The 13253-nt window shown below is 37.0% G+C and overlaps 1 protein-coding gene across 4 annotated transcripts in view; it reads right to left on the bottom strand.

Moving 5' to 3' along the window:
- The window catches only part of BIRC6 (baculoviral IAP repeat containing 6), a 193391-nt gene that overhangs the window by 43191 nt on the left and 136947 nt on the right, over window positions 1–13253 (bottom strand). For all 4 annotated transcript variants that reach the window (XM_085301178.1, XM_085301180.1, XM_085301179.1 and 1 more), the window contains 2 exons: window positions 12714–12878; window positions 10635–10803 (listed from right to left, as the gene is read on the bottom strand). In XM_085301178.1, the coding sequence (XP_085157304.1) occupies window positions 10635–10803; window positions 12714–12878 (334 nt within the window). The remainder of the gene's footprint in view (window positions 1–10634; window positions 10804–12713; window positions 12879–13253) is intronic.

Here is a 13253-nt window from a genome sequence, read left to right as displayed (position 1 = left end):
GGAGGCGCCGGGCGTAGGAGGTGCGGGACGGCGTTTCCGCTGCCGCCACCGGAGCGGACGGCTTTTCGGCCCCTTTCAGCCGGGGCTGAAACGACGGGGTGCGACTGCACGTAGCTCGCTGCACTCGGGATTACGGCATGCCAGCGCGAGGGAGCCTCTTCGGACGGCTGCCGCAGAGCGAATCAAGGGCTGTTCGGATTTTCTGAAGTGCGGTCTTAATAAATAGCTGAATACAAACAACTCAAACCAGGAAGCGTCTGTATTTTTTTTTTTTAAGGCAAAAAAAACCCAGCAGGCATTTGATTGCTCTACACCGTCTGAGGTGGCGAAGAAAAAAAAAAATCAATCTTAATTTTGATAATTTTGATGAGAATTAGTCAACAGTGAGGATCGTTACCAGAAAGGGTTTTTCAGTTTTCTGACTACGTTTGACTGCAGTGGCTTAGGGAGCGACGCGGCCGGTCACTGGGAAGATTCTGTGCCGTTTTCAGCCTCGCTGTTAAACTTCTCCAGCCAGGAATCGCTCCCGCTCCTATCTGGCCTGTCGGAACGAGGAGAGCAGCCCCTTCATGAAGGTAACAGCCTGGTTTGCCGCCGAACTGACGAGCAAGAAGCATGTCCGATGACATTTTATTCCTGGTGCAATGTAGGGTAAGGAGCATCTCATTTATTTATTTATTTGCTAACCCTTCTGTAAAATATGCTGTGAGCTGATGCCTTTAATTAGTCTCACAGTAGAAATACGTTTAGCTTCAATGACTGAAGATGCTTGCCAGCAGAGAAAAACGTTATCGCACTATGAAATCTGACTGCAAATCTTCAGTAAATTGGGGTTATCTGGACTAGCAAAAAGCCCAACTAAATTTTATTTTAAACCTGTAGGTTTCTGATCAATAAGGCTAAAATAGCAGAATATTCACAATATCAGCATGTACACCAAAGAACAGAATTTTTCTGGGAATGTGTTTCTAGAGGATATATGACTGTAAATTAAGACCACAAGAGCAGCTAAGTACTAGAGACTACCTGTCAACGTCACTTCTACAACAAAAAAGGGAAATAAATCACCTGCATATTTGTAAATATCTCAAGCCATAATATTGCATAGTATTACTTTTATGAAAGCACTACCGTCCCTTGACATACTGCAATAATAAGAAACCTTTATACTTGAAGAGACAGATATTTTCTGTTCAATGTTTACTGTTGCATAGATATCCAAAAGCTGATTTATTAAATAAGTAAAAGGATAAGATCTCACCTGGAATTGCCCACTTACGGCTCACTCATCAAAAAACACAGTAATATTGTATTAAGGAGGCATGTTTTCAACAATAAAACCTATCAGACATGAATATTTTCAACTCTTATTATACTGTTACAGTTAAAAAAAACGACAGCTAAAAAGTCACATAATTTCTCCAGGCATTTCAGGGTATTTGAGAATGCCCAGGTACCTGCTTTCATCAATTTGGTGTTTCTAAGGAAACAAATTAACTGAGTAATGCCAAACTTTAAATATCTTTTATGATAAATTGTATTAATCAGCTTGAAGCATCAACCTAGAATTAGTTCGCACTTGCTGTACCAAATCTGTAGCTACAGAGTAATCACTTAACATGGATATACTTCATAACAGACCCCCTCACCAGAGGAATACAACTCAATAAGCATAGCMTTAAAAATCTTTTGTAAAGGACAAAATTGTTTTTGAAAAGGATCAAGTCTGCATTTTTGTCAGATCAGATTTACCAGTTGTTTTCTTTCTTCTAGCTAGCTGCCAGAATACTGGTGAAGATATTTGCAGAAAAAATGGGGACCTCTGCCATCACAACACTGGAAGACGTAAAACGGCAAGAGGAGAAAGAGGAAAAAGAAGAATCTATTTTAGCACTGCTTGGGATTATTGGAACTGTGCTCAATTTATTTGTTATTGTTTTTGTGTACATCTACACTACACTTTGATGAGATTTTGGAACATCAATTGTAGAGCACACAGTGCTAAGACCAGTGCTAAGAATGATTTCTAAATTTAAAGAAAAAATACACAATCAGAAAAGATCAGACACATTCCAGAGCAAAGTAACTCACTAAGGGCACTGCATCAATGACTGCTAAATACATCTGTGAGCCCTGTTACGATGCTACCTTACGTAAATGAAGGCAGAAAATATCCAACTTTGCACTGATAACAGACGAAACTCAAATAGTGAAAACACAGATGGCTCTGTTTTATTGCCAATGAACATGCAAGACAAGAAATGTAAGCAGACCAACACTGAAAACGCTCACAACATAAAAACAGAYGAATTAGATAAATATATACTTATACATACATATATATATATATATAAAAAAGCCCCATAATGCTTTCTATAGTTTTGTGTAATATGTCTCTGTATATCTGAGACCATAAAACAGAGAAAAGGATTTTATTTTTAAATCACTGTAACATAGGCTTACAATTTACACAAATCTATAGTAAGCATGGAAACAAACACTGTTATACCAAAAAATTGTAATACTATAAATAAAATTTTAACTCTTGATTATATTCTGCAGCATTTGTTAGTCTTATAGAAAGCTGAAAAAGGTTAGATATTCTTGCCTTTATTGAATCTGTCTTTGAAATCATAATGCTATACTAATGATGTGCTTTTCTAATTAGAAATCGTTTAAAAGTGGTGTGAAAAATAAAGACTAGTTTTAGTACTTTAAAGAATTATTAAAAATTACAATGGCGCACTAACAAACGTTCTCCAAAGGAAAAGATCTTAAGTTACATTCTCCATATTAGAATGTGTTTAACTTGAATCAAATACAGTTTTCATGTTTTTATCCTGATGCTTATTTTCAAGTAAAATAAAAATATCACTCAAAAATTCACTGCGTTGTACATAAAACAGTCTTCGTATCTTTGCCTGGAAGAGTTTACTGTCTCTGGACCAGGTCCTGAACACATTTTCCCCTTTGTACTGTTCATCATTTAGGGCTAGACTTGCAACTCTCCTATATACTTCATGTAACATGCAATTAGACTATTAAAATTTATTAGACTATTTAAATGTTTTTAATTAAACAGATGCATGTTTTTGAATTTGATCCAAGGCTGCAGACTGTCTGAGCTAATACAAGTTTCTGTACACATRACTGCATCCACATTTTTCTTCTATTAGAAAAGCTACTTTGAGAACAGAGGATTAAAAACATAGTAAAAGAATATTAGAGAAAAAAAAGAAACATTAATTAAAGAAATACCATCCTCAGGATTAAAAGTGACACAGAGGAACAATGGAGGAGCTCCATTCTGAAAATCAGCTCGATTCCTTTTCCCAGGCTGCAGAGTGAACATGCAGTCCCTCCAGAAAATGACAGCAAATAAATCTATTGCATAGATGATAGCTTATTACTGTACAGAACTTCCTGACTGCTAAACCAACTGACCCTTTGGAAGTCATTTCTGCACAAGCACACACATAAAATAAGGTCAGGGATCTACAACAGGATGAACCTCTCAATGTTATTTCAGTCAGCCACAGAAACTCGGCCATTTCCGAAACAATGCCAAATGCATAAGGCAGATGATGATACATTCTGGTTTTGTTGCTCTGAATCAATACTAGCTCAACTGTAAGAGTCGATAAACAGAGATAAGGCTGCACTGGAAGGAAGCACGTGCAGATGTGAGAATTTATTCGTTATCCATAGTATACAGCAAATCTCTGATACTGTATAATCATTTTCAATACATGAAGCACCACAGTATTCTATAAAGCTAATCTACATCTAAAAGGATTTATGTAGGTTATTTGTGTTGACCTAAGACTACAGAATAAATATTTTATGAAAGTTTTTTCAATGTATTTATATCTACATACTTATGGATTTTATCACGGTAATCTCATGATACAAGGACATTTGACAAGGGGCTTAAATTGAGAAGTTACAAGAACCTGATAACTGAAGAGAAACAGGAATTCAGGTGATGTCTGGGTAGAAATTACTGCTCTTCATTTTATCTTGAAGTTAYCAAAAGCTTGTCAAATTTATAAAATAAAATAATCACTTTTATTTCATATCATTTTAATGCATATCACTCTGAACTGTGAATCACCTAGTATGCCAGCACTGGAGTGAGATATTGCACCTTTTCTTGTAAACACTTCAGCAGTAAAACATAAATTATATTCCCAAAGTTATAACCAACTGCAACAAAGGTCCAATATCATTCTTTTACCAGCGAATGAGTTCATTAACGCTTACTTATGGAAAGTAGTCAATTTTTTAATTTGGGTAATTATTTGCTGCCTACCTAAACTGCCACTGTACTTCTAACTTCACAGACAGCACTGACTTTCACTAAACAAAGTTATAGGGTAATATCATTATTAGAGATAGAAGTCTGATATTCTCTCTTAACAAGTAATATTAGAGTCTCTGTATTTATGTAGGCCTAAAGTCCATCTTTATTCAAACAAGTGCCAACACACAGCTCCAGTGCTTACACCTTTAGTCAAATACATACCAAATAGTCTCCCTGTCTCTCTCTCTTGAAAGAAAGAAAGAAAGAAAAAAGAAAATCTAAACAGTAACTACCTCTTATTTTTTATTACAGTAAAAACAAAAGGATAAAAGTCTGTCAAAAGCAAAATTTCATGAGGGCTCAATGTGCAGTAGTTCCTTCATACCTGTAATGATGAATAAAGATGTAGTGCTCTTAACTTTCAGGAGTCATTTTCACAACTCATTTTTTCCAGTTGAATGAACTCAGTGTTCAGAGAGCTATAAGGGAACAAAAGCTTCCTAAAATACTCAGCCTACTCAGTCCAGTCAAACTGGACTACTTCAGAAAAACTGAAGCCACACTATATCATGCCCTCAGAATAACTTTAATTAGGAGAAAATAAACACCCTAAATTAACATCAGCAGGAAACCTGGCATAGTTCAGAGCTCCGAGGTGGAGACTGCAGGTTGCCTGAAAAGCCTCAACCAACAATGATATTCCAAAACAGGCAGGAAAAAGAATGCAGCATGTTCACCTTCAAACACTGCTCCATAGTATATACTTACTAAATCAAGACTACTGTTCTAAATGARGTACTTGGTAACAGTTAATGAATCCACAGATCCAAGACGCTACACTGCTTGACAAACTATGAAAAAGCAAATATTGGACTATTAAAATGGAACATGATGGTGAATAAACATAATCCATTTTGTAAAAACCCTCACACAGAAAATAAAGGGTAACTATTCACAGAAGTGTACAGGACATGTAAATTATCATCCCTTGTCACCAGGGCCCCCGCCCCATTCAGTAGCRGACCCACATTTTCCCTAGTCCTCCTCTTGCTGCTGATGTATTTGAAGAAGCCCTTCCTGTTGTCCTTGACATCCCTTGCCAGACTCAATTCCAGCTGGGCCTTAGCCTTCCTTGCCGCATCTCTACATACTCTGACTGCATTCCTGTAATCCTCCCAAGYAGCCTGTCCCCTCTTCCGCATTCTGTGCACTTTCTTCTTCTGTCTGAATTTGGCCAGGAGCTCCTTGCTCACCCATGCAGGTCTCCTGCCCCTTTTGCTGCACTTCTTACTCCTAGGGATGCACTGCTCTTGAGCCTGGATGTTTGAATACTAGCCAGCTCTCCTGGACCCCGCTTCCTTCTAGGCCTCAACTCATTTCACTGAAGGAAGGAAATGCAGCAGGAAATGCAAGAAGAATCTATCTAGTACTATGGTATCACTGAGAAGTCCCAACTTCACTGGGCTTTCTACTGTCAAGTCTGTAAAAATAAATAAATAAATAATTATAAGTGGTCCCCTGTCCTAAATGACATTTGATTTTCCTTCTAATTCATGTCCTCTTCCACTGCCTTTTCCGTACGCAGACCGTTAGCCACAAAATTCCTCCTCAGGTGAGGAGGAATTTCTTCCCTGTGAGAGTGCCGGAGCCCTGGAACAGGTTGCCCAGAGAGGTTGTGGAGTCTCCTTCTCTGGAGATCTTCAAGGCCCGCCTGGATGCAACCCTGTCTAACATGCTCTAGGTGACCCTGCTTGAGCAGGGAGGTTGGACTAGATGATCTCCAGAGGTCCCTTCCAACCTTACTGATTCTGTGATTCTAAGACTATTACCACCACTTCTTTCTTCTCTTTTACTTGTAACTACTAGTTACTAGCTACCAGTATTAGTCTACATAAACTTAAGTAAAATTACTCTTACAATAGCATAATATAAACCTCCTATGCAACTATACTCCAGTTAGAATCTGATGGTCACCTGTTTGCTGGGAAGCTTTTGCTGCATGGTACAAATTCTACTGTTGAGCATTTTGTTCATGGAGAGAAACATTCATATACTCARTGGAAATATTAGAAGGTGATTCTTTCAAATGGAAGGTGCTATATATGATACAGGAGTAAAAAAGTTTTACATGACAGCTTTTCATGTGAAATGTGAGCAAGCGCTCAGCATTGAATATGTGCTAGATGCTCTACGACACAAAAGTTAACAACAATTATCAATTGTACAAATGTAAACRTGAATCAAGTCCTTAGGAGTAAAATCATAATTAAGAATCTCACCATGTTATAAAGACAGCCTTTTTTCAATCATAAATTAAAAGAGAATAAAAGACACAGTTATTCTATAACAAGATATGACACAAACACTCCGGGGGGCAGAGGAGGGAGAGGAAGGGAGGAGAAGAATCAAGAAACAAGGTGAGGACCACAGCAGCAGTTAGTTCTTCTGCATAAAGCTATGATCTATCTTGTATATGAAGGAAAAGTCCTTCATAGAGAGATAAACTTTCATTCTCTGCAAGAAAAAAAGCAATTAAGGAAATTAATGAAAGTGGTCAGTTTTCAAGGACTTCACAATCACCTTGCTCTGGTGCAGAGGAAGCTGCAGAATGTGACTGAGCAATCTGCTTGGTTTGCGAAGATCTACTTCAAGGTGAGGTTTCTAAATGATTAGATATATAACTGATCTTCATCTGATCTATATTACTTTTATTTAGAATAATCTCTGTTGCAAGTCCATGTATATTTGAGGCAAGTTCAGCAGCGATGTTAAAACATACTCATGCAATAAATAAAAAAATACTAGATAAATTTCTGTGACAGAGGTCAATTTTATATATTGATATTGGACATGCTCAAAAGTTTTGCCAAAATGACTGCAAGCAAGATGCATCATAYCCATAGCTAACTGAACTTATGTAAATAAAACACAAAATTTTCAGAAATACCAAAAGATGTAGTGTCTATCTTGTGTCATTCTCAGTGGTGATCCTACTATGCAATAAAGGTACAGAGCAAACCTAGCATTTTAAGTGCGTATTATATTTCTTTATGGAAAGTCTTCCCACATAACTTTATCCATATGCAGATTTTATATAATATATGAAGATCATTGTTTGTTTACAGCAAAAGCTAAAACCTGGTTCAAAAATAGCTCCAACCTAAGGGYAAACTTTAACTGGTCCCTTTAACTGCCATTCAAGTCAAAGTACAGTAACAGAGTCATTGAAAACTGCTGCTTTCTGTCAGTGTTTTACTCAGTACAGCTTGTTCCCGATAGGATGCCAAAACTGGGGAACACTATTAGTACTTTGCATGCAGTGTCCTCATTTTTCAGTCCATCATTTTACAGAAAAATACAGTTACCTGTTTCTTCCTCATGAAAGTACTTTTTGATAACAGAAGGTAAACTGCCCCCAAAACTAGAAGACTGGATGCATGTGAGTTTGACTACTAATGTTGTTCCTTTTCCTACTCCTACTGAGTAGGTATTCAGCTCTRTTAGAAAGGAGATAGCTATTCAAAGTAGAGAAACTTCAAATAAAACCAGAAGGTCTAACACGAAAGAATCAAGTCTGCTCAAATACATTGTATTGGCCATGAAGGCTGGKGGTGAGGTAGCAAGTAGCTTCCGCATCTCCAATGCTCTAACTCTGAAACACAAATACTCCGGAAAAGGACACACTGCTTAAGTGAACTCTTTGGCCGGTGACCATTGTAGCAGAACCTCGTTCCAAAGCTTCGACCTCCGCCTGGTTTGCAGCAGCCGGCTTCGCCGCCGGCCTGCGAGCGAGACAGAGGACCCCAGCGTCACCTACAACTCAGACTCGTTAACGTGAGAATTACCCGTCTGCTTCGGAACTAAGCAGTAATTACTGCACTGGAATTTTGCCTGGCTATCACTAAGACAAACTATTTTCAGGGACTCATTTCAAGCTAAACGCATCCGACTCAAATATTCATGAAGAGACAACAATATTCCCTCCAGAAGTCATGCCTTTTTACAGATTTCCCTCGCATACAGGTATCCCACTAAGTCACTAAGTTTTCAAAGACAAGCCTGACTAATGTAAGACCTGCAGAGGTACTTTTTATTATTATTATTATGTTTTTAATCCAGGAGTACTTTGTTAATTATGTTTTTATCTGTAGAATTTTGAACAAATAGATCAGGAAGCATTCAAGATTATATTGCTTGGATCAATGTATTAAGCATAATAACTTAAGATGTCAGTTTTAAATCCCAATGAACATATTCTCATCCTYTGTGAATTTAAATAGTAGATAACAACTTTTCTCTTAAAAGGAAGGTTTTGCTCATAGTTTAGCTATTATATTTACAATTACACATTCATTTATGAAAAAGCAGCAAGTATCTGTTCTGTCTACTCTTTACCAATTACTAATTCACAAACACAACATACAACTTCTGAATGTCTCCTGCCAGTCAATTATCCACAAATAAAAATAATCCACAATGGAAAACATATCTGAAGTGAATATTTCCCATTGAAGATTTTCCTTTTCCTTGTACTTTGGGAAAATAAATGGGTAATGAAAAACAAACTTTGGGTTCACTCCACCTGCCACATCTCTCATCTCTTCTGTTAGCACCTGACTGTTCTTCTCCAGTTGAAGGCGGCTTGTACAGTCAGGTAAGTTTTTCCATAGGAAACAGTAAAAAGCAATTTCAACAGCTGTGATTCAGTGACAATCAACTTGATCCTTTAGATAAGATAGCATTTTTGCCAGGTCTTTGAATGACCTTTCCCCTCTACCACAACAACGGAATAATTTTTGCAAGTTTGTTAGAAAGACAGTGTTTACTTTACTGTTTTACATTAGATTGTAACGATGAGTCTGGATTGAAAGCCACATCATTCATCTTCCTTATTGGACTATGTGCAAAACAGAACCAATTAATTAACTACAAAGTTAGAGAGAGATGTCAAACTGTGGATTGGCAAGTGAAGCATTTTTATTTTTACTATAAGGCCTTGGAAGACTTTTTGAACTACTTCCATTCCGTCACATAAGATTAGGTAATGCCCTAGTTGCTGCAGATTAGTTAGAAGAGTCACGTTTCTCTTGTAGTCCTACACAGTATTTGTTCTATTTAGTGCTATATAGTAAATTTTTAGATGCAGATGATTTTTTTCTACCTCTGGAGATCAAATATATTCCGCCATCTACCATTGTTTCAAAAAAAAAATAAATTTCATACAACCACACTCTGAAGCTGGAATCCAAAAGCTACAATAATGCAACCAGAATATCAGTTACTCCAACAATAGATGAGGTTCAAAAAATCAGGTTCAAACCAAGTAGAATTATTCAGATTTAGAACAAATCCTCTGCTTCTGTTGTACAGAGATTAAATCCATCTTTTCAAACAAAGCATCTGAATATAAATCCATCCTAAGGCTAAAGTAGACTTCAGAAACTTCAGGTTAACACTTTTCAAGTGGGGAAAATCCCAGCAACTTCATACAAAAGCCTGCTAGCTAGAAAAATTGAACATACCATAAACCCAGTCTGCTGGTTTTACCATTAGTTCTTCACAGCATTTGCTTAATTTATACTGCTTGACACTATCTCATACAACTGTTTTCCACTATAAAGTGTAACATACTGGATGAAAACTATCAAAACATATTTGTCTTAAAATTAGTGAGTAGAAACATGATGACAACATACCACTCATCTGTCACTCCTTAATAAAACACAAACAAACAAAAAGAATACATGGCAACTTTGTTGTTCCTGTATTTCTRAAATATTTTGCAGCCTGGATAAGAGGCTTATTTGTGAATTTCCTAAACAAAGCAGAAAAAGTTCTGCAGGACAGATAGCTCAAAATAATCAGACACAGTAAAACAGGATTAACCTAGAACTTAATACTTCCAACATTAACCAACTTCAGATGTGTACTTGCTTGATTTTCTTACAAAATTAGCATTTTTCTTCTCAGCGAGAATCACGGTGTTGTTTAAAACACCCTCTCCACATGTAGGTTCTAGTCTACCTAAGAACTAAAACATAAACTTTTCAGATGGAAATACAGTTTAAGTTAATTTCAATAGTTTAAGTGAGTTTCAAAATTTAAAAGGACATTAAAACAACAGAAGTTTAAATTCATGTAACAAATTTGGTATTTCAGATGCACTTATTTTGTTTTCTAAGACTCAAGTGCATGTTCCATGAAATAGTACAATTTTAAAATGGAAAACAAATTGGCTTTTTTTTTTTTAAACATAAATTGCACTGTTTCCCTACTATATTTGACAGATGTAAGCGAATTTTTATTTAGGAGGAGACCAACAGCATGTTACCTGAATCATTGCGGAGGTATGATGACATTGCTGGAATGAGGCAAGATTGACTGAGCAGCTCTAAGAGAACAGATGGAAGAGCGCTGCTGTTCTGTCCTCTACCTTCATGGCTAGTTTGAGTCTCTCCATTTGATGCACTCCCTGCAGGATTTATGTAACTAGCAAGAACCTGAAATAAACAAAAAAGTTAATCAAAACTGATTTATTTCAGGTAAAAGAACTTTGATTTTCCTTCCTTAAGGAAGGCTCCAAAAGACTTCACTAGCTACTTCGCAAATTCAGTACTGGTATTTATTTCATCAATCTCAAAGATACCTCACAAGGAATTCTATATAGTTATTAGATCACGATTTTCAACTTTGGCTCACTATAAAATTAAGTAATTATTCTGAATAACTTCAAGAGACCCATTAATATGAAGTTTGTAAATGCTGCTGGAGTTGCTCAAAACAGAAATTTGCAGCTCACAACAACTGAAATATTTTTAAAAATAAGTGTAATRTACTTTTGGATGGAACTTCAAGATACAGATGAAACAACAGCTTATGCTGAGCATGACAGTTACTTTGAACAACTGCTCGCATACATGCTCTTACTTCAGTAAGCATGAGCAGCCTCCTCCGCCATAAAGGTGGAGGAGTCACCTTGGATTTGCTCATCTGTTCTTCCCAATGTTAGTTCTTGCTGAACCACAGGCCCTCGTTGTAAAGGTATGACCTAATGTATTTCCATTTGGTTGATCTGTGTGGTTATATCCTCAAATTAAGTAACTATCAGGCTTGAAAGACTGTATTACTTGATATCTCAGGAGCCATAGGCTCCTTTTTCTAGCCTTTTCTCCATACTTTCATCCTCTTTTGCCCTAACCCCATTATCCATTTATCTGCTGCAATATCTTACCAGTATTCTCTACATAACATGGTTTTCCTAAACAATATTTCCGGAGAAGGGATAAGGGAAAGTGCTGTACAACTTACTGATGTATTCAGCAAAGCGCTGAAGGGTTTTTCTGCTTCTCCCAAAAGAAACACCTCCTTTCCTCATGACTTATGAGGGTTAATAGCTAAACCTCTGCATGGCATAATACAAAATGCTGCCTGGAAGCTTCACCAGGAGTAACTCAGGTACTCTACTCTTTCTTGCTCAGGAAAATTGTTTTGGATTTTATTTGTTCTACTTTTGGAAGGGACATGATAYTTGTATCCTACAATCTCCAATGACTATAATAAGTGATTGTATCAAAATGGTATCTTCATCAGTTCAATGCACAGGCATTTTAAGAATTTCATCTCCTTTCTGCTCTAACCCAGCAGTGAGGTTAGCTAATGCATTTGAGCTGACAGTTTGGTCAGCTACACTTCCAATGACTAGATAAAACTAGATAAAAATTTTCCCTAGACTGGCCTAAGATAAGAGGAGTTGGTCAAATTTTGCACCTGGACTTCAAGGCCTACCTGTGCAGGACTTTTTCTCCTTAATATGAGGCATTTGGAAGGGATCTGACTTTTATTAACATGAAGATGTTCACTGGTGACTTAATATTGTCATTTAACCGACATAATAGGGACTTTATTTATAGCATGCCTGAGTGAGATTGCATTATTCTAGCGTAACACTACATTCTTGGACACTTCAGTAACAACTATTAGCATTTTCTTAAAGCAGAGCGAAAATATGCAAGAAATGAATAGATAAGATAATTTTGCACACAAAGTCTATTCCCACATCCTTCTTCTCTAATGGGCCTTTTGACTGAATACAGCTATGTCTACAGAAATGTATGACGTCTCCGGAAAAATATACTGGAATGCTTCTTGATTCATTGTCTATTCCAAACTGTCACCTATGCTTACCCACTCAGATCTTCCTAATGCAGTAGCCCAGTGAAGTTTAAAATTAGCCTCCCTCAGAAAATGATCTATACCATTTTTCATGTAGACAGCAGTCTGTAAACCATCTTTTCCCAGAAATACCACAATTACTGTGCTAGAGGACTGAAAAAGTACAGGCTCTGTTTTTGTTATTCAAGTCCTAGAATTTCAAGTGCTTATCGTTAATCAAAGCTTCATTGTCACACACCTGCAGAAGGCACGTAACATGCTCCTCTTCTAGTCTTTGCTTAGTCAAAGCTTGTTCAACATCCCATCCTGAAGCTGTGGAGCCCGTTCCAAAGCCTGTACCCTTAGCCCAGTACAACTGCTGTTCTTCAGTTGATGCAGTGTTGTGCGTACTTGACACCTGTGGCTTAAAAAAAAAAAAAAAAAAAGAGTCACCATGTTCATGTTTCTCATCTTATTAGCCAGTTCTATGTAATTCCTTTGTTCTCCAAAAGAATATCAGCCCAATTTAACTACTTAACAATGATATCATCAGGACCCAGTAGAATTGCACACTTCAGATAGGAAATCCCTGCAATAGACATGTAATTCCAATGCAGGGCAGGAGGCTAAATTGTTGTGAGTGAATAACACAAAAAGCCCATTTTTAAWTTTTATTCTTTTTTAAAATACTGCTATTGCTTGAATGATTGCAGGTATAAAAATGGTACCTAATCAGTACCATGCTAAACAATACAGCTCTGTAATTAGAGCAAGAAATGTCTAGTCAAGTTTAAGAACA

This window comes from Rhea americana, unplaced genomic scaffold (assembly GCF_003343005.1).
Source record: "Rhea americana isolate MKP2758 unplaced genomic scaffold, rheAme1 scaffold_173, whole genome shotgun sequence".
NCBI classification, from domain to species: domain Eukaryota; kingdom Metazoa; phylum Chordata; class Aves; order Rheiformes; family Rheidae; genus Rhea; species Rhea americana.
Note: the sequence above shows the minus strand (reverse complement) of the source record. Positions and strands in the feature narration are given on the sequence as shown.